Source organism: Cottoperca gobio, chromosome 5, assembly GCF_900634415.1.
Source record: "Cottoperca gobio chromosome 5, fCotGob3.1, whole genome shotgun sequence".
In the NCBI taxonomy this organism is placed as follows: domain Eukaryota; kingdom Metazoa; phylum Chordata; class Actinopteri; order Perciformes; family Bovichtidae; genus Cottoperca; species Cottoperca gobio.
In genome coordinates, this window is record NC_041359.1 from 19229514 (window position 1) to 19248670 (window position 19157).

Consider the following 19157-nt stretch of genomic DNA (forward strand, 5'->3'; position numbering starts at 1 on the left):
ACTGCCCACCCATGAAGGCATCACCCTTACCATCTCTTTACATATGTAATCTCCACCCACCACTCTGCCTGGAATGTTTAACACACTTTCTCACTGTCCACCTCCATAATCACCCGCCAAAAAACGGCTCTCATCCTGTCACTTCAGCAACACATGAGCTCCAGCTGGCATACAATGTGATAAAAACAAACATACCTGTTTTACATCTTACGGTATAAAGCCGTACCGTAACATATGAATTCTGTGCAAGGAAGACAACACAATCATTTCATGAACAATGTTCTCTGAGAAGAAATTATGTGGAAATACTGTAGTTGCCATCTGGTATTGACATTTTACATGTGCTATACACAAACGGTGCTATCACAAATCTGTCTCACACAATCTGGCTAAGAAACTCCAGCAAGACAACATATGTACCGATTTAGAAAACTTTGAGTTTTGCCTTTCCCGCTCAAAGTCAACACAAACAACAAACAGTTGGCACTGGTGAAATGGAACAATGTGTTTTCTTTTCTATACAATTCATACAAAAATAAAAAATAAAAATTGCTCCAATGATAGCATCTTTTCTTCTGATTTTCTTGTTTCCATTTCATTTTGCACAGAGGTAGTGGCTATTTAGGTAAAGGGTAAGGGACAAAGTGTAAATTAAAAATCTCTCATAGAAAATGTTATTCATTTTTGACCAGAGGAATCTCAAAAGAACAAAATATAATACTGCAATCACATACAAAAGTAGTCCTTCATTTTTGTACATTTTATACAGTGTTCACACTTTTTGTCAATTTTTCTCTTACACTTTTTTATCGATTTTTTTGTTTTGTTTTGTTTTTCTTTAAAAGGCAAGAAGAGGGGTGTGTTTGGAATAGTGTGATCCAGGCCAATGGACAGTCTATGTCAGGGGGTCCACAAGGGGCTCCTCGTCTCCACGTGATAGCAACTCCTTCTTCTCATCTGTGCTGGCCAGAGAGTTGCGGCTGTTGTGTGCTCCCATGTACAGAGTGGCATATACCGGGTTTGTAAAGTTGGTGGGCTGGAAAGGGCCAAAAATATATTATATACAGTATATGTGCAGAGACTACAACTTGTGTATAAATATTGGCATGCGTGGTATTTTTCTCTACCTTGTCTGGGTCCAGCGTGAAGTCTGCGTCTAGCAGCTCCCCGGCGTCGTCGTCCGGCTCGCCCTCGTAGATCTTGTAGGCAGGGTTTCCAATCTCGACATTCATGGCCCCGTTGGTCATCCTTTGGTGCTGGAAGCCCTTGGCCCTACACAAAAATATTAAAAAGGCACAGTCATACCTTTGTGTCTTTTATCAAGGTTATAAAAGCCTAAACAGTGCAAGCGGGGACACAGCCACATAATGAAGGGAGGGAAGAGGCATCACATGAATCCCACCACCATCCAGGCTGAGGGAACTAAGCCACAGCACAGGCACCAACACAAACCCAGCATTCATGTAGCCCATGACTGATCCAGGCACAGACGACCTGGATACAGGACTGTTGATGTGCAGACTATTTTTTTAAGACCACAATAGATCCTACAAAATATTCTATGAATATCTGCATTGTCTGTAGTATCTACCTCTAAGTAAATGCTGGATTTTTTTCACATTGCATTTTCCAATCTGATATTGGAAGAATGCTGTCCCCCTCTCACTATGAGAGACACTACCACAATACAAACCACGGCACAGTACAGTAAGTACAATATGGCACAATATGATAGACAACGGTATGACGGACCTACAGCACTGGCTAGTGCATAGACAGATCTATTCAATGCATTTTTTTTCAATAGATCTGCCCTGGAGCCGGTCTGAAGAGGGCAATTAAACAGGAGAGATACTGCAGCTGCAGGATGAGCTGCAGCTCCCATGAACATCTGAGAGAATGGTGCAACATTCACCACAGGACCAAACACTGCACAGCAAACCAAGACTTATGAGTAAGGGAGAGACAGAGAAAGAGAGAGCATCAGGATGCAGAACTGAATGAGGGCATGGAAGGAAAATGTAATCCTGGCAACCGTTACCGCAAGCGTCTGGAGCCGGTTTTACCGGGACGGCTAGACCTGAGGAGCAGAAGAGATGCCATTACAGAGAGGAGAGGAAAAGTGCAGAAGGAGGAAAGGAAAGAAGGAAGGAAGGGAAAGAGGGAATACAAAAGGCGGAAAGAGGTCTCGACTGCCTCTTGTTTTAAATGTGATCGTTCCTCACCCTCTCATTCTCATTCTATACCAGATCAACGCTCCTGCAGCCAGCAGAACCAGCAGCAACAGCAGCAGCACGGGGATCACTATGGAGGCTGTGCCTACGTACACAAGCACACAAAAACATAAGAAAGGTGCATGGACAATGTCATCCCCTTCAATGATCTTATATTATTGATGTCATGGGAGTGTCAACTTACGTCCGCCTGAACCTGAGGAACTATCACTGCTGGCTATGGACTCACAGCGATGCCCAGCCCAGCCAGGTGAACATCTACACACACACACACACACACACACACACACACACACACACAACACACACAAACACACACACACACGAAGAGAGGAAACAGAGATATGCACATATGCAATGAGATATTGGAGATATTCACTCAAATGATGACAATTCTGGGTAAAAACACGGTTCCTCACCTGCACTCTGGCAGGCGGGTGATGGAGTTTATAGAGCACTGGCCATTTGCACAGTACTCATTTGTATCACATGTGTAACAGCTGGGCTGGACTCTTCCATTTGTGCAGCTGGAGAAGACAGAAACAAATTGTGAGTAGCAATGACAAAGACTAGACAGCTTTGCACTTGTAGGTTTGTTTGTGTGTGTGTGTGTGTGTGTGTGTGTGTGTGTGTGTGTGTGTGTGTGTGTGTGTGTGTGTGTGTGTGTGTCTGATTGTGTTGAGTAAACTATGTGTCTTACCGGCAGGTGAATTCCCCTGTAGATGTGAAACCATTGCTGGGGATACACTCGCCATCACGACAATAGTGACACTTGTCAATCTCACATGTGCTGCCGATGTACTGAGGCAGACAGCGACACAGTTTGGAGCCATTTTCACTCTGTAGACATGTACCTTTGTTCAGGCAGTGGCCTTCACAGCTTCCTGCTCACACACACACACACACACACACACACACACACACACACACACACAAACACAAACACACACAAACACATAAACATATAAGTGCACTTCTTACCAACCACATCATAATCTAGTATAGGTACTCCAATTGCAACAGAAGTATTTGTACATGTTTTTTAAACTTGCGTATCTGCTAGGTAGTGGGAACACTCACTGTACTGGCACTGGTCGCCCAGGAAGTCAGTGGGGCAGCGGCAGGTTGGCTGGTTTCCGGCGCTGACTGTACAGTTGCCTCCATTTTTGCAGTAATCCCTACAGGTGTGCAGATTACAGTTTGGCCCTGTGAAGCCTGTCAGGCATCGACAGGTAGGAGAACCTGAGGAAGGAAATATATATTCACTAGATGGAACGCTAAACAGATGAGGAGGGAGGAAAATGTGTCACATCGCCGGGCCAATGGAAAAACACAAGTAAGGCCTGCAAAGCAGTATTTTAGCCTATATAGCGTTATTTAAACAACGTATTTAACTACTTTTATCTTAAACTGTACAATCAAAAGATAACACAAAATGGCAAAACCGGCTTGCAATGTCCATATCTTACCTGTGGGGGAAGGTGTGCATGTGCCTCCATTCCTGCAGTAGTCCCTGCACTGGTCAATCTCACATCGATCTCCTCCATAATTAGGCTGGCAGCGACACTTGGCTTGCTTGTGGGCATTCAGGAAACAGCTGCCACCGTTCATACACTGGACCAAGCAGGGGCCACTGGGAGGAGCTGCAGATGATGAAGTTTTTCAGTTATCCAGAATGAGTTCAGATGCCAGTGTGCGTGTGTGTGTTCTGTATGTGGCAGTGTGTGTTTACTCACCGATAGGAGACAGTGTGGGAGTGGGCAGCTCCACACATGTGCCGTTGTCCAGCGTGCGTCCATTGGGACAGATACAGACTGGTCCACTAGGGCTCAGCAGACACAGCCATTCACATTTCTTCCTATCGCAGGGATTAGTCACTGACAAAGACAGAGAGAACCAGTATTTAAAAATAATAACTACCCGCTTTAGTTCTCTCTTCTCCACTGTCTTTGTTTCAGTGAGTGTTGCTGCTGTTGAGTGTTGTTTCTGTTTTCTACTCACTCTCTGGTTGCTTGTAGCGGTGGTACAAAGCTATATCTGTGGCGTGGTTCATTCCAGTTGTCAGATTCTCAATGGGGCCTTTGCCAAACTTATTCACTCGGAAGACGTAGTTGTTGATGTAAGTGACGCCGTAGATGTAGTCCTCAAAGACATCGATGCCGAAGGGGTGATGGAGCACTGTGAAGAAGCAGAGGAGACACGTTATGGAAGCTTCACAGACAGTATACGTGCTAAAAAAAAGCACATTCTTGACACCTTCAAAGACTGATCGTTGGTATGGATTACAGTATGTGCCACTCAACTGTTCTTAATGCCGTTTACAGCCACAACCATATCGCTGCCATTCAGCCTCACACTGCAGATCAAGGAGAGTTTAGCATCTGCCCAGAACAGACGCTCGTTGAAGTAATCCACCGCTAGACCTATACGGAGAGAGAGAGTACTATCATTAGAGGTAGAACAATGAAAGACTTACACTTTGCATTTAGCATAGAACAAATGATTCATCCTCGTCCTTCACACTCCTGTTGTTCCTGTTCCGCTATAAACCAGGAACTCTCTCTAGGTATATACAGTATGTATAAAAGTATTTGTATATAAGTAACTGTATATATTGTTTTATTTTACAGTATTTGTATATAAATGATTTGTGTGTGCACCTTACATTTTATTGTGCAACTCTTTGTTGTAAAATGACAAATGAATGAACCTTGTAACCTTATAAGGAGAAGTACTCATGTATGTGTGCGCATGTTTTACCGGTTGGCCACTGGATGTTTTCCTCCACCAGCGTCTCTCTCATGGTTCCGTCCATAGCAGCTGTTTCAATCTTGGGATGATTCCCCCAGTCTGCCCAGTACATTTTCCTAATGAAGGAAATGTAAAAAGCTCCATTTATCACTGTGCCGTTATAACAATTACATTCTTGTGATTGCGTCCCCTAGTCTCCCCAAGACCCGCTCACCCTCTCTGGGGGTCGACTACAATGGCATAAGGCTCATCGATCATGCCGGAGATGAGGGTTTTGCGGTGGCGTCCTCCACTTATCTGGGCCACCTCGATGACGTCTCTACCAGAGTCAGTCCAGTACAAGTTCCCTGCCACCCAGTCCACAGCAATGCCACGGGGCATCTTCAGATCAGGGATCTGACCGCAGAGAAACAACAATAAGAACCTCCAAAATGGGAAACACACATATCTTGTTTGTGTTTACATCATATGCATGTACAAGTACAAGCACATATATATTATGTATATGCGCTTACCTCCACGTTTGTGACCCTCGAGTCACTTTGGCGTCTGTTACGGTTGCTATTGGGAGAGGAGGAGGAAGAAGGCAAATCGTAGGAAGAAATCCGCCCTGTGTGCCAGTTTGTCCAGTAAATGCGGTTGGCCTTGACATGCAGGTCCATGGCATCAATGCGCACGTTGGCATCGCCCTGGAAGACCTGCTCATAGCGCCAGTTAGGCATGGAAGGGTCCAGGCTGCGGATTTCGCTGTCGTCAGCGATGTAGAGCACTTGTCTCGGAGCTGGGGAGGCAGAGGAAATAATGTCAGGCCAGGGAGAGGACAAACATATCATTGTAGTGGAGCAGAGATGGGAGACAAAGTAAATAAAGTACACACATTTGGAAAGCTAAGTGTCATTTATGGTGGAAGTACTCACCATCAGCCTTGCAGGTGTCATTGATTCTGGTGAAGTACTTGTGGCAGCTGCACTTGTGGGAACCCTTAGTGTTGTTGCAGATGTGGGAACACACTCCAAACTGCTTACACTCGTTCTTATCTGTAAACCCCCCCCCAGAGGCCACAGGATGCCCACGTTACACATCCATTTAAGTCTTCAACAGCAGTTTGCAACCACAACACGAAATGACACGTGCGAAATGGAGCGAGGGCGGAGACAACTGTACCTGCACATCTGTTACGTCCATTGGACTGGAAGCCAGGTTTGCAGGAGCAGAAAGAGTCAGTGGCGTTCACCACGCAATGAGCTTCATCTCCATCTCCACACACTGTCCCGTTACTGTGGCAGTCATTCAGCACCGTGTCTGCAAGCACAGGAACGGGTCACATGCATTCACACAGACAACCCGGCAGGATTTGTTAAGACGTCCATACTGTGACACAACACACCTTTCTTATTGCAGTTGATTTCATCAGAACCATAATCTTCGCAGTCGTTGAAGTAGTTACAGCGCAGGACAGAGCTGATGCAGCGGCCATTAGAGCACTGGAACTCGCCTTTCTGACACACTGGTGTGGGAGAAGGCGATGCTGCAGGAGCGACAGAGAGGTTATAACCCTAATTATTATGTGCATAAGTCTTCCAAATCCATAATTTAGAGTCCTATTGCAATTTAAATGTAATGCATTCTTGAATAGTTAATGGAACTTTACAGTAAGTGAGTCAATTATTAAATAGACAAAACAAGATCAAACAAACTCACGGCAATTGACTTCATCGCTGTTGTCCCCACAGTTGTTGACAGTATCGCAGCGTTTTGATACAGGCAGACACACACGGTCGTTATGACAGCGAAACTGCCTTGTGGGCGGGCACTGGAATTGAACTTAAAAGGGACAGAAGGGGAGAAACATTAAGAACGAAAGAAGACTGCATTCAAGCAAGCTATCAAGCGGTGTTTAAGAAAACCGATTCTCACCACACTCTTCGGGATTCTCATCCGAGTTGTCTCCACAGTCGTCCTCGCCGTCGCACTTCCAGCCCAGGGGTTTACAGAGAGTGTTGTTGCACTGGAACTCGTCCAGGGGGCAGTGTCTACCCACTGAAACACGGCGGTGAGAGAAGCGGACAGAGGAATGAAGAACACGTAACATCCGCTGCTGATACATGAGCATCCAGGAGAAGAAAAAAAAAGTGTGTTGCTTACCACCGCTGTCACATTTCTCCTCATCGCTGCCATCCAAACAGTCAACATCAGCATCGCAGCGCCAGCGAATGGCGATGCAATGGCCGTTTTTGCACTGGAACTGATCACTGTCACACTTCACATCACAGCCATTCTGGACCAAACCAAAGAATAGTTGTCGTCAGTGCCTTTAGTGTGTCAAAGCAGAATGTCAACCAGGGAGAAAAGGGTCGATGGATACCTCATCTGAACCGTCGGCACAGTCGTGGTCCCCATCGCACTTCCAGCGCCCGGCAATGCAGCGGCCATTTGTGCAGGAAAACTCGCTCTCCGAACACTTACGAGGCACTGAGGACAGGGAGAAGACAGTTTAGAAGGGTGAGAGGGGATGATTGAGCGGGAACGGAGAGCAGAGGCGAGGAGCAAGGAGAGGCGGAAGGGAAGGGGAAAGAGAAGAGAAAGGAGGGAACTGTATGTAGTGGAAGAGCTAGAGGAGCTAGTGGGATTGAAAAGAAAGGAAAAGGCTCAAAGACAAGCGGGGGGGGGGGGGGGGGGCACACGAAGGACTGGGCAGCTGAGGTTGAGGATGAAGCTGAAACTGTGAAAACACCTACCTCTGGCTCACATCAACAGGCCAGTGTGAAATGCAAAATAGACATGAGATGATGTGAGATGTGCAAATGGCCACAGAACTAATTAACGCAAAAAAATAAATCAAAGTCTCAACCAGCGTGTAGCCGAGTAATAACATTTCAGACAAGCACACAGGGAAAGGTGATAAATCGCTTACCACTGTAACCCGTTGCATCTGAAGAGAGCTCATTATTATGTTATAAAAGAATTGCTTTCATACAGACAATGAACCGGGGGGGGGTTGTGGCTGCGAGCGGCAAGGTAAGAAACTTACCACACTTGTCTTCATCAGAGTTGTCCCCGCAGTCATTGTCGTAGTCACATTGCCAGCGGCCCGGCACACAGCGGTTGTTCTTACAGCGGAACTGGTATGGCTCACATGTCCGCTCATCTGAGCATCCAAACAGACATGATAAGTACAAGCGTGGCCCTATAACCCACTTCCTTTCCTTTCTTTCCCCATCTGCCACTCTGTCCTTACCACACTCTTCTTTGGGTTCATCTGAACCGTCTCCACAGTCATCCTCTCCGTCACACTTCCAGCGTGCCGGGATGCAGCGTCCCGAGTCCTTACAGCGGAACTCATCCACACCACATGTCATTTGAGCTGCAATAGAGAGGATTTAATGGATAAGACGCAGTGACACTAGACATGGGAATGCAGGCTTATTCGCTCTGTTTCTGTAACAGAATTAACAGATAACAAATAGATAACAGCGTTATTATTAAGCTTCAATAATGACCAACTGAATAAGGAGCAGCTGACTGTGTAATACTACATTTACTACAAAAGCCAGTGCAATATTCTCTAGATTTAATTTGTAATTGTTTACTGACATCCAGACATCATCACTATTATCAATCAGGTCGAATTAGAGAACCATGCTCATGCTGTAGAGGAGACTTATTTCTTTAGCAGAAGTGTTTAGTGAAAGAATAATCTTACTGCAGTTGGCAGGCTCATCAGATCCATCCACACAGTCATTGTCCCGGTCACACACCCACACCCGTGGGATACAGCGCTTGGTGATGGCACACTGGAACTGGTTGGGGGCACATGTCACTTCCGCTGCACAACAAACAGACAGATACTCGGCTAAATACAGAAGAATTGCCACCTAATCATACATTTTACTAATTAAAATGACTAAAATGCTAAAGTCCTGAAAGTGTCCCCTCAAGACCGCAATATCCATTACATAATAACGTGGTGATTTTGCTATTCTTCTCGCAGCCTTGCCGTTAAAAGGTGCTAAAATGTACATTTTGATCAGGATGGCGCAGCAGAACAGTTCATGTGCTCTCCCTCTGTGGAGGATGAATGTGCTCAGAAAATGTCTTGGCAATTACATTATGCAACATCATTTGGCCTGAGGGTATCACTAAGGGAAAGGTCAAAATGGACAGAGATCCTCCGGGGGACGTGTCAGTGTTCAGCTCATTAGAGTTTGAGATACAGTATGTACAACTGTGGCTTACGGAGGCGAAAGAGGAAAGGGGTCAGATGAAGGAACAGACAGACATACTGTAGCAAAATCGCCATTGTTACGCACTGCCACTAGCAGGACAAAACAAATACAAATAAAAGAGGGCATGAGGGCAATGAGACTCACGACAGTCTTTCTCATCCTCTCCCTCTCCACAGTTGTCCTGTCCATTGCAACGGAAGATGCCAGGGATGCAGCGACTGGGGTGGCTACATTTAAACTGACTTGGCAGGCACACATGGATGTCTGGAAACGGAAAGACAACAAACGAAAAGGGTTATGGTTTATTACGGGGTACGCCTAAGCAGAAAGGTGTTAAATAATGTAAGTATGTGTAGGTGCGTGTACCGCAATTGGCCTCATCAGAGTTATCTTGGCAGTCATTGTCCCCATCACAGATGTAGGCTGGATTGGTGCAGATGCCTGTGCCACACTGAAACTGGCCCGGTCTGCACTTAAACTCAGCTATGGTGACAAAACACAGCAATGTATTAAGCACCAGAACAAAAACAAAAAAAACATACTGCAACAACAGGTATATTATCATGATTATCGTAGTCAGGATACAATCACTACTCACGGCATTCTGCAGGCTCATCTGAACGGTCCCCGCAGTCATCCTCAGTGTCACACTTCCACCAAAATGGAATGCACTTGTCATTTTTGCAAACAAACTGAAGGGACAAAAGACAAAAAAGGTATTTATGTGACAACAATGGAGGAGAAGCGCTGCTGGGACTCTGTGGCGATAACATAAAGGGGCTCTCTGGAACCTTCAGGTGTACTGTGCTTATTCCAGTTTGTCAATTATTATTGCACGTGTGGAATGTGGTCTTAAAACCTATAAACAAGGACAAAGGTCATGACCCTGATGAAGACCCATGTCAGTCATGCCTTGGTCATTTTAAATAGATATTGCTATATACATTTGAATGTATTTTGCACAAATGTTAAAGTGCACACACTTGCATTTTATATGTTTTTGAGACCACGTTCCACCCATGCAATCAGCTAAAATAATTTTCTCAAGCTAGCTCACCTGACTTGCAGTGCAGTTAGACAAGCACTGTTTGCCATCAGCTGCTAGGTAAAAGTTAGTGGGGCAGGCACACTTGTAGCCCCCTCCAGGAGAGAGCAGACACAGGTTACTGCAGCCTCCATTGTTGGTCTGGCACGGGTGGCCGGACACTGAAAAACAAGGAAATGTACAACTATCAGACAGAGTCCAAGGACATCGATGAAGAGTAACATGTGGTTGTGACTGACGGGCGACTTGGTTTTACCCTCAGGCTGACGGTACGGGTGGTAAATGTGGACGTCCATCGGTCTGTGTAAGGTGCTGATCAGCACGGTCTTGTTGATTCCCAGTGTTTTATGACATCTGTTGATGGACTTTGTCTCCCAGTCTGTCCAGTAGATGTACTCCTCAAACAGAGTCATAGCAAAGATGTGGGGGATATCCTGAACAAGAACTACAGGGGCCACAGGCACAAAGACAAGCGAGTTAGTACCAACAACTTGGAAAAGTGCACAAAGACACTCCCAGTGAGTTCATGTGTGTTTTACCTGTGTGTCTGTTGGTCCCATCCAGACTGGCAAAAGCGATGTAGTCCTCTCGAGCGTCGGCCCAGTAGATGCGGTCATTGATAAAGTCCAGCGTGAGGCCATTGGGCCATGTGATCTTATCCTGCACAATGGCACTCCTGTTGGAGCCATCCATCCCGATCCTTCCTATGTGGGGGGTGTCTCCCCAGTCTGACCAGTATAAGTACCTGAGAGGGATGTGCTGGACTAGTTAGGTTTATTGGTCATAAGAAATCAGAATTTAACTAAAAGCTATGACTTTCAAACACCTTGCAGAATCACATAAAGTGCAGTAATTGAACGTTGGTCTAACTGTATGTAACTTACAACTGAGTAGGCAGTTTAACTCAGCAGAACACAAACATGTCTGCTACAGTACTACTTTTTGATCCAGATCTTCAAAGTCGTGTCACTCTTACCCGTAGCGTACGTCCACAGCTACAGCACGAGGCTCCCTCAGGCCGTTGTTAACCAGAACTGTCCGGTACGCTCCGTTCAGCTTTGACACCTCGATGGTGTCCCGTCCTTTATCGCACCAGTACAGGTTTCCTCCCACCCAGTCGACTGCCAGACCGTCTGGGTTGCTAAGTGATGTGCGATGAAGGACCTAAGAAATGAGCGAGCAGTATACACTTGAATGGACGCTCGGAATCTGTGCCTCGCAATGAGGAAGTTGATTCTTTATCCTTGTTTTGTTTTTTACCGCACATGCATGCATACAAATGAAGATGAATTAATCATTTTAAACGGCAGTTTTAAGACCCAAGAGGGTATTTATCCTGCACGTTTCACTGTCCACTATCCACACTGACCTGAACATCGCTGCCGTTGATGTGCATGCGTCGGATCATGCTGCCCTGAGTGGTCACATCTGTCCAATAAATCATCTGCTCGCGATAGTCGAAATCCAGAGCCACAGCATTGTTCAAGCCCTGTCAAAGCGCAGGAGCTGCATCAGTCTGGGCCAGAGATAAACCCCCCACTGGCAGATATCTAAGCACTTGAAAAGGACATGCTGTATCTGCAAGTCTCACCTGTTTGATAAGTGTGTAGTTGGAACCATCTAAATTCAGCTTCCTCAAATAGTAGCGGTTGGCAAAGATCAAGAAGGGTTCTTCATCTTCAGGGAGGGGGAGACATCATTTGTAAGTAGATTTACCTTAAACACTTCCTGAATGTTAATCATCTTGTCATGTTTCTTACCAGAGGTTGATTTGCATATGGTGGGGTTTTCAGGACTGAGCTGGAAACCTTCAACACACAGACAGTGGAAGCTGCCGTGCGTGTTGATGCAACGCTGCGTGCAGGGATAGGTGGTTGTGCACTCATCTATGTCGACGCACGTCTTCCCGTCATCTTTCAGACGGAAGCCGGGGTGGCATCTACACTGTGAGGGGGGGGTGGCGAAGTACAGAGCAGGTAAAGCAACGGTGCATGCTATTACTGGAGCGCTCAAGTCAGAATTTCAAGGTGTTCACTTACCTTAAAGCCTATTTTAAGGTCTTCACAGAGCTGGGAGCAGCCGCTCAGTTTGCTGTTCAGGCACTCGTTAATAAAACAGTTCAGCTCGTCGGAGCCGTCGCCACAGTCGTCCTTATGGTCACAGAGCAGTGTCTCGTTGACACAGTTTCCATTGTTGCAGGCATATGCGGTGTCGTTGCATTTCTTCTCTATGAAAAGAAAGAAAGAAATGTGGAAAATATCAACCAGTGCATGAACATGTGCCTTCTCTAGGTTTTCTTTCTGTACTTCTGATCTGCTGTATGTGCCATAGTGTCGATTGTCCACTTTTACATCACACTGATGTGAATTAATGAACGGATTCATTAAATAAATAGATATAAAGATATAATAAAAAGTAAGCAAAGTGAAGTGAAGCGCTTCTGGATTTGCGGTGGTGTGGCACTAACCCGGGCCGTTGCAGTGTGGGTTTTTGGGGGCTTCGTCTGACTGGTCATGGCAGTCAAAGTCTCCATCGCACTCCCATGAACTCTGGATGAGGCAGCGTCCGTTGGCACAGCGGAACTCGTTGGATCCACACGTTGGATATTCTGCAGCGAGAAACAGGGTGAAGGAAAGATGAACTCATTATTAAAAGGGAGGAGGAGGAGGAGGAGGAGGAGGAGGAAAGAGGGTTTTTAAATCACCCCATCAGGAGGAAGAAGAGGTCATGGTTTCACTCACCACACTCCAGAGACTCATCTGAGCCATCGCTGCAGTCGTTGTCATGGTCACACACAAAGTACTTGGGGATACACTGTCGGTTCTGGCACATGAACTCATTGCTGCTGCACGTGTTGTTGAACACTAAGACATAAAAACATTTGGTGAGTGAATGAGATAAATATACCCCTACAGGTGCAGTACAGGTGTATTTCTGTTATTAAAATCTTCTTATTTTGACAATATCCCACCCCGGCCGGCACTCACCACAGCCGGCTTTGACGCTCTCATCTGCTCCATCAGGACAGTCTTTGTCTCCGTCACACTTCCAGTGCGGAGGGATACACATGTGTGATCCAGGACACTGGAACGCCTCGGGACTGCAGGTTTTGGTCTCTGTGATGGAAATAGATTATAGAAGATGATTGATGCCTTTCTTTGCCGTGAGTATTTGTGAAGATACCGCAAGCTCCAAAAATAGTCAGGTAATTATATTTTTGGAATGTTTCAGAGGCAGAACGATTGCTTAAAGCTATCACAAGAACCTCAATTCTTTGCATACATGCCAATGTTTTATTCCATATTGCACTAAAGTGTGCAGTTGTCCCCAGCTGAAGTTAAAATAGTATCTCAATATCCACAAATAGGAGGATTCCTCCCATTTTAATAATGTAATGCATGTTTATATTTCCACGATTCCGGATAAGCGGTAGACGATGGATGGATGGATGGATGTTTATATTTCACAAACGATCCATTGTTGTCATAATATCTTTGGCGCTATGATATGTCAATGCTCGTGGTTCTTGTATTTGTATTCACTAACGGTCTGTGGCCAACACTCACTGCACTTGCTGTCCTCATCGCTGCTGTCGCCACAGTCGTCGGCTCCGTCACACACCCAGCGGTTGGGAATGCAGCGGTGGTTCCCACACTCAAACTGAGAGGCTGAGCAGAATTTATCTAGGAGGTCCAGAAAGAATGTATGAAGTGCAAAATACAGGCGCCAAAACAAAGTGATGGTGTGTTGCTCTTCAGCTTGTTTGGGCTCTGGTGTCTAAACTTACCACAGTGAGCCTCATCTGCGCCGTTCTCACAGTCATTCTCCTTATCGCAAGTCCAGCTCATCGGGATACAACGTCCACTAGGACAGGCAAAGAACGGCGTCGGACACTTGGTTTTCCCGCTCCCTGGCAGAGAGACAGACAACGTGACAAGTTAGACAAGAAAACATTAAACAAGCATGACCAGGGAAACAGAACACTGAATTAACACGGCAATGCTTTTCAGGGAGAGTTTCTTCCCAAACTAAAATAAATGCACATGCAGCATTCAAACTATTCAAACACAGATGGACTGAAATCCATCTGTGTTTGAATAGTTTGAATGCTGCATGTGCATTTAGCTGTGAACATACCTGGGCAATTCCTTTCATCGGAGAAGTCTCCGCAGTCATTAGCTCCGTCACAGAGCCATGAAGGGGCATAGCAGAGTGTGGTGAACTCGCACTTCTGAAATGTCACTCCCTTGACTCCCAGGTGGAAATAACTGGAACAGTCTGTGGCAGCTTTAAACATAAAATAAAGAAATAAAAAGAGAGCGGCACTACTTTATACCGTAACCTCGAAGAAAGTGTTAGCATTTTTCTCAAACATTTAGTCATTCTGAATGAACTTACTGCAGTTCATCTCATCACTGGCGTCGTCACAGTCCACTTTCTGGTTGCACTTGGTGGAGTTGGAGATGCAGCCTCCGCTCCTGCACTGAACCTGATCAGCCGTGCACAGTGTGGCTGACAAACACAAAAACAAGAGTTTCTATTATTTGAAAAAAAATAATTATATGACGGCAGGTGGGAAGAAGTTGTTTAATCAGGACACTCACCGTTACAGAAGGCTTCATCAGAATTGTCTCCGCAGTCGTCCTGCTCGTTGCACCAGGAGCTATGCCCAACACAGCGGCTGTTCACGCAGCGTCTGTAACCATTCTTGCACACACGGTTGGCTGAGAACCAGACACAAAATGATACGGACTCAGATTACAAATGTCAACAACAAGAATATAGTTTGAAAGTGACTGAGAGGAAGCTTCCACTGACCACAGTAGGACTGCTTCTCATCAGACTTGTCCTTGCAGTTGGCCATGCCATCACAAGTCAGGGTGTAGTTAACACAATCTCCATTTCCACACTCAAACTCATCAATGTTGTTACATGTAGTGTTGAGGGCTGTGAGACAAAGACAGACAAATGCACTTATGAAGAGTTGCTTACCCCACGAGGCATGCTCATTTAAATCTATTCAAAGTCAAATCATAAAAGTATTTTAATAAAATAAAATAAAATAAATGGTAAATTCATAATTGAGTTAATAGTTATTTTACTGTTAACAATAAAAAGAGAATAATGTTTACAAATGATTAATAATGCTATCATTTATGTTATTGTAACAATGTATTATTATTATTATTATAACATTTTATATATTATAATTATAAGTGTTGCACTTTTATAAACAAACATCACATAGATCAATGGACCAGATGTTTGTAACACTTTGTTAATGTTTAATAATTGGTCAATAAACATTATTTGGGTGACTATTATAAATGCAACTAATGATTATAATAAATAATATTATATAATAATAAAATAAAATGGTGTATTAATGCTTTGTAAAGCATCTGTTGTTTAGATAGATGGTGAATACTGTGTCAATGGTTAATAATTGGTTTCTGGTCCATCTATCGATGTTTAAATCTGTTTTACAGACAATTTCTTGAAGGTTCACAAATCATTTAACAAACACTTAAAATAATAAATAAAACTGTTAATAAATAGCTTACTAAAGTAATCAGAATGATACAATATGTAATTTAAAAACTAATTATTTCATAATACACAAACTAATGATAAAATATCATAACATGTAGCATTACTCACATACTTTAACTTTAAATAACAGTAAAATAACTTTTAATTAAGTATCAGTTTACCATTTAATGATGGATATTATAAAGTAACAACCTCTCTGGCCTCAAACGTCTTTTAAGCCAAAGTTTTTTTTTTTTTATCACCTATACAAGTGTTGTCTTCCAAAAGCTTCCTGTCGCCACGGCAACTGCAGTTGACCCTTCCCTCAGAGGTCAGCAAACACAAGTCCTGGCATCCTCCGTTGTTCACACGGCACAGAGAGAACTCACCTATGAAGAGATGAGCAAAGTTAGGGAAGGTTAGCCTGCACATATTAAAACGTGCACGCACGCACGCGCACACACACACACACACACACACACACACACACACACACGTGCATCCACATCAGCAGACAGATATGCCTGTATAAATGTAGCAGTGGCTCTGCCTCCGCTCAATGCATAATTCAATGTGACTTAATCTAAATGGGATTTGCAGCTATTACCACAGACTCTCTGCGTGTATGGTCACTGTGGGTATTGGAGCGCCACAGAGTTTACTGAATGAGGCAACTTGAGGGAGAAGATGGCCGACGATACAGTAGAGAAAATAGATACAGGGCTGCATTGAATTAAAAGGATTCAGACAATGGGAAACTTTCTTTTCATCTACATCTGTTGCAGTGTCACCCCTAGATTATTTCTGTCACCTTATTAACAGCTCTGAGGGAGCAGAAAAGTATCTGTGTTCATATGTTTGTGTTTGTTTAAGTACTATACTTGCTTCAAAAAAAGCCCATATTAAAATGTTGTAAAGTTATCACCAGTAAGCAATAATCTGTGCTATAATGAAACTTCTAGCCTTTTACTTTTGTTTTTGCACCAATGGGATGAGGTACCTTGGCAGGTATTTCATTTGCTGGATTAGCAGAGCAAAAATAACACATGACACACACACACACACACACACACACACACACACACACACACACACCCACACACAGTAAAAACGTACAGCTGTTGGTGTCGTTGGCCACAGCGACGATACCCATTGGCTGCTGAGGTATGTCGGCACGCAGCACCTTCATGTCTCCTCCGGTGTATTTGTCAGCCCGAAGCACGGCCCTCCTCACCCAGTCAGTCCAGAAGATGTAGTCACCGTACACGGCCAGGCCAAACGGATGGACCGGCTCATTCTTCAACACCACCTGCAGGGGGAAGCACATCCCCAGTCATGACCTTATACATTCAGGAAATATCAGCCTTGCAAAAGTATAAACAAACTCCATAACTGTTTCATACTGTAGTGCAAATGTTTTCATTACACAGCACGTTGTTCAGCGCGTGTGTCTGCATGCGAGTGTGTGTGTCACTCACGTAGCGGCGAGTGCCGTCATACTCGCAGCGTTCTATCTTGTCTAGTGTGGCGTCAGAGAAATAAAGTTTTTCAGCGCGGTGGTCTATGGCGAGGCCATTAGGGGTTCTGATGTCATTGCCAATGATCACAAGGACGTTGGAGCCAGACAGTGTGGCACGCATGATACTGGGAGACTGCTCATTCCAGTTGGTCCAAAACATGAGGCTACAGGAGAGAATATAAAAAGATTAGTAATGTGCATGTGAACTCTTTTGACCTCATTTGGTTTTGAATGCACGGAGGTGTGATGTGAATTCAGTTATCAGATCTAACCTCTGACACTCGTCAAGGACGAAGGCTCTCGGGTGATCATCTCCTGACATGGTGACCACGTTGTGCCTGTCGACGGCACCCCAACGGCTCTGGTCCACGGTGTGGCGGGTGATGGTTGAGGTAGTGTAGCTGGTCCAGTACAGCATATCCCAGCCCCTGTGATAAGCCAAGCCCTCCACGGAGCCGACATCTGAAACAGAATATAGGAATAGGAAGAGGAGAAAATAAATACAGAGTACAGTGGAAAAGGAAGAAGAAAAAGAACCGCAAGGAGAGAGAAGCAAAAAGGGTTAGGAAAAGAAGCACGTCAATACCAGTTCTATGTTAAAAGGCCAAATGTGGACTGTCTGGCAGCAGCTCAGTGTTGGCAGACTGATGTGGGGCAGCACAGAGTCAGGGCTATGGACATTACAGCTTGGTATTAATGACCAAGAACACAGTATGATTTGAGGCTTCTAGCCAGCAAATAGCTTACTAAAAGGTCGCAATAACAGTTGCCGCCTAGCGTATTACTTTCCATCGCACTACCTCATCAACAGATGAGAAGTAAAAACTCTTTTTTTCTGCTCCACAGCCTTGAAATGAGTAAGAGGTTATAAGCTCCTCGCCTGCACAGAGGCCAGAGGACAGGCAAGAGTCAGCCAAGATGGAGGAACACAAAGTTCTGCAGCGGCAGACAGAGAGCAGCTGCTCTGCTCGCGAGAAAGAAAACATACACACACACACACACACACACACACACACACACATATGTGTAGTTCACGAAGAGCACACTTGAAAACACACATTACATCACTCCAATGACAAATAATTGGAAATAGTCTCCTTCTCGTTACTGTTACTGCAATGGAACAGTGAGGGTCTAATGATTACGGCGGCCTTTTCCAGGGCTGGGTACGGTCTCACTCTATCAGCGAGCTTCACCACCAGGTGGGACACTTAACACTACGCCTCGACATCTCCAGTGCAGTGCGGCGGACATGAATCAACATTTGTCTGGCTCATGCTAGGAGACTGTGAATGAAGCAAAGCAACTGGAGAGCCAAGCGAAGGTATGCGAGGCAAACAAAACAACCGCCTTCTGCTTCTCGCGCTCATAAATCAATGCCCTAAAAATCGATAAGGAGCAACATGAAATCCATTCGCCCCTATTTCCTCTTTCATTGGAGCTGTTAATGAATTGTAAATCTTTAGCCTGCAGCACTCTACTCAAATTCTTGCTTTTCAGTTCTGTTTATCTTCATATTGTTGACCGAAGCCTATCTGGATCCCTGTTCATGTTCGCTTGTTGTTTACCATAATACAGATGAGTTGAATTTACAGCTTTAGAGCTCAGCTGGTTATACTGACACTGATACTTCTTTATTGTAGTTATCTGCAGTAGGTGTGATAACACTTCAGTCAATAGCTACCCTGATTTCTGAAGGCAAACACTATTTCACTATGTCACTCTCTGTTTATGTACCATGTGTGTGTGTGTGTGTGTGTGTGTGTGTGTAGGGACAGTTCTAGAAAATGGACAGATCCTTTCAGAAAATGAACAGAAACAATGGACCCTGGGAAAGAAACTGTCTGGCC

The 19157-nt window shown here is 44.8% G+C and overlaps 1 protein-coding gene across 1 annotated transcript in view; it reads right to left on the reverse strand.

Annotated features, from left to right (window-relative positions):
- Positions 1–598: 598 nt before the first annotated feature.
- LOC115007701 (low-density lipoprotein receptor-related protein 1-like) overlaps positions 599–19157 on the reverse strand; it is an 83363-nt gene continuing 64804 nt past the window's right edge. Inside the window, 49 exon segments of the mRNA XM_029430646.1 lie at positions 599–1036; positions 1128–1272; positions 2042–2080; positions 2226–2319; positions 2419–2492; positions 2654–2761; positions 2935–3118; positions 3315–3476; positions 3704–3877; positions 3971–4111; positions 4236–4412; positions 4538–4657; positions 4995–5101; positions 5200–5381; positions 5501–5766; positions 5903–6022; positions 6150–6287; positions 6373–6513; positions 6687–6809; positions 6903–7025; positions 7131–7263; positions 7351–7457; positions 8017–8133; positions 8224–8349; positions 8689–8811; positions 9356–9475; positions 9578–9694; positions 9810–9903; positions 10269–10417; positions 10513–10701; positions 10796–11001; positions 11233–11420; positions 11626–11745; positions 11848–11933; positions 12017–12200; positions 12296–12483; positions 12724–12864; positions 12998–13120; positions 13244–13372; positions 13823–13939; positions 14044–14166; positions 14394–14543; positions 14655–14768; positions 14861–14980; positions 15075–15203; positions 16052–16177; positions 16905–17097; positions 17267–17471; positions 17580–17769. Of these exon segments, the coding sequence (XP_029286506.1) occupies positions 896–1036; positions 1128–1272; positions 2042–2080; positions 2226–2319; positions 2419–2492; positions 2654–2761; positions 2935–3118; positions 3315–3476; positions 3704–3877; positions 3971–4111; positions 4236–4412; positions 4538–4657; positions 4995–5101; positions 5200–5381; positions 5501–5766; positions 5903–6022; positions 6150–6287; positions 6373–6513; positions 6687–6809; positions 6903–7025; positions 7131–7263; positions 7351–7457; positions 8017–8133; positions 8224–8349; positions 8689–8811; positions 9356–9475; positions 9578–9694; positions 9810–9903; positions 10269–10417; positions 10513–10701; positions 10796–11001; positions 11233–11420; positions 11626–11745; positions 11848–11933; positions 12017–12200; positions 12296–12483; positions 12724–12864; positions 12998–13120; positions 13244–13372; positions 13823–13939; positions 14044–14166; positions 14394–14543; positions 14655–14768; positions 14861–14980; positions 15075–15203; positions 16052–16177; positions 16905–17097; positions 17267–17471; positions 17580–17769 (6866 nt within the window). The 3' untranslated portion in view covers positions 599–895.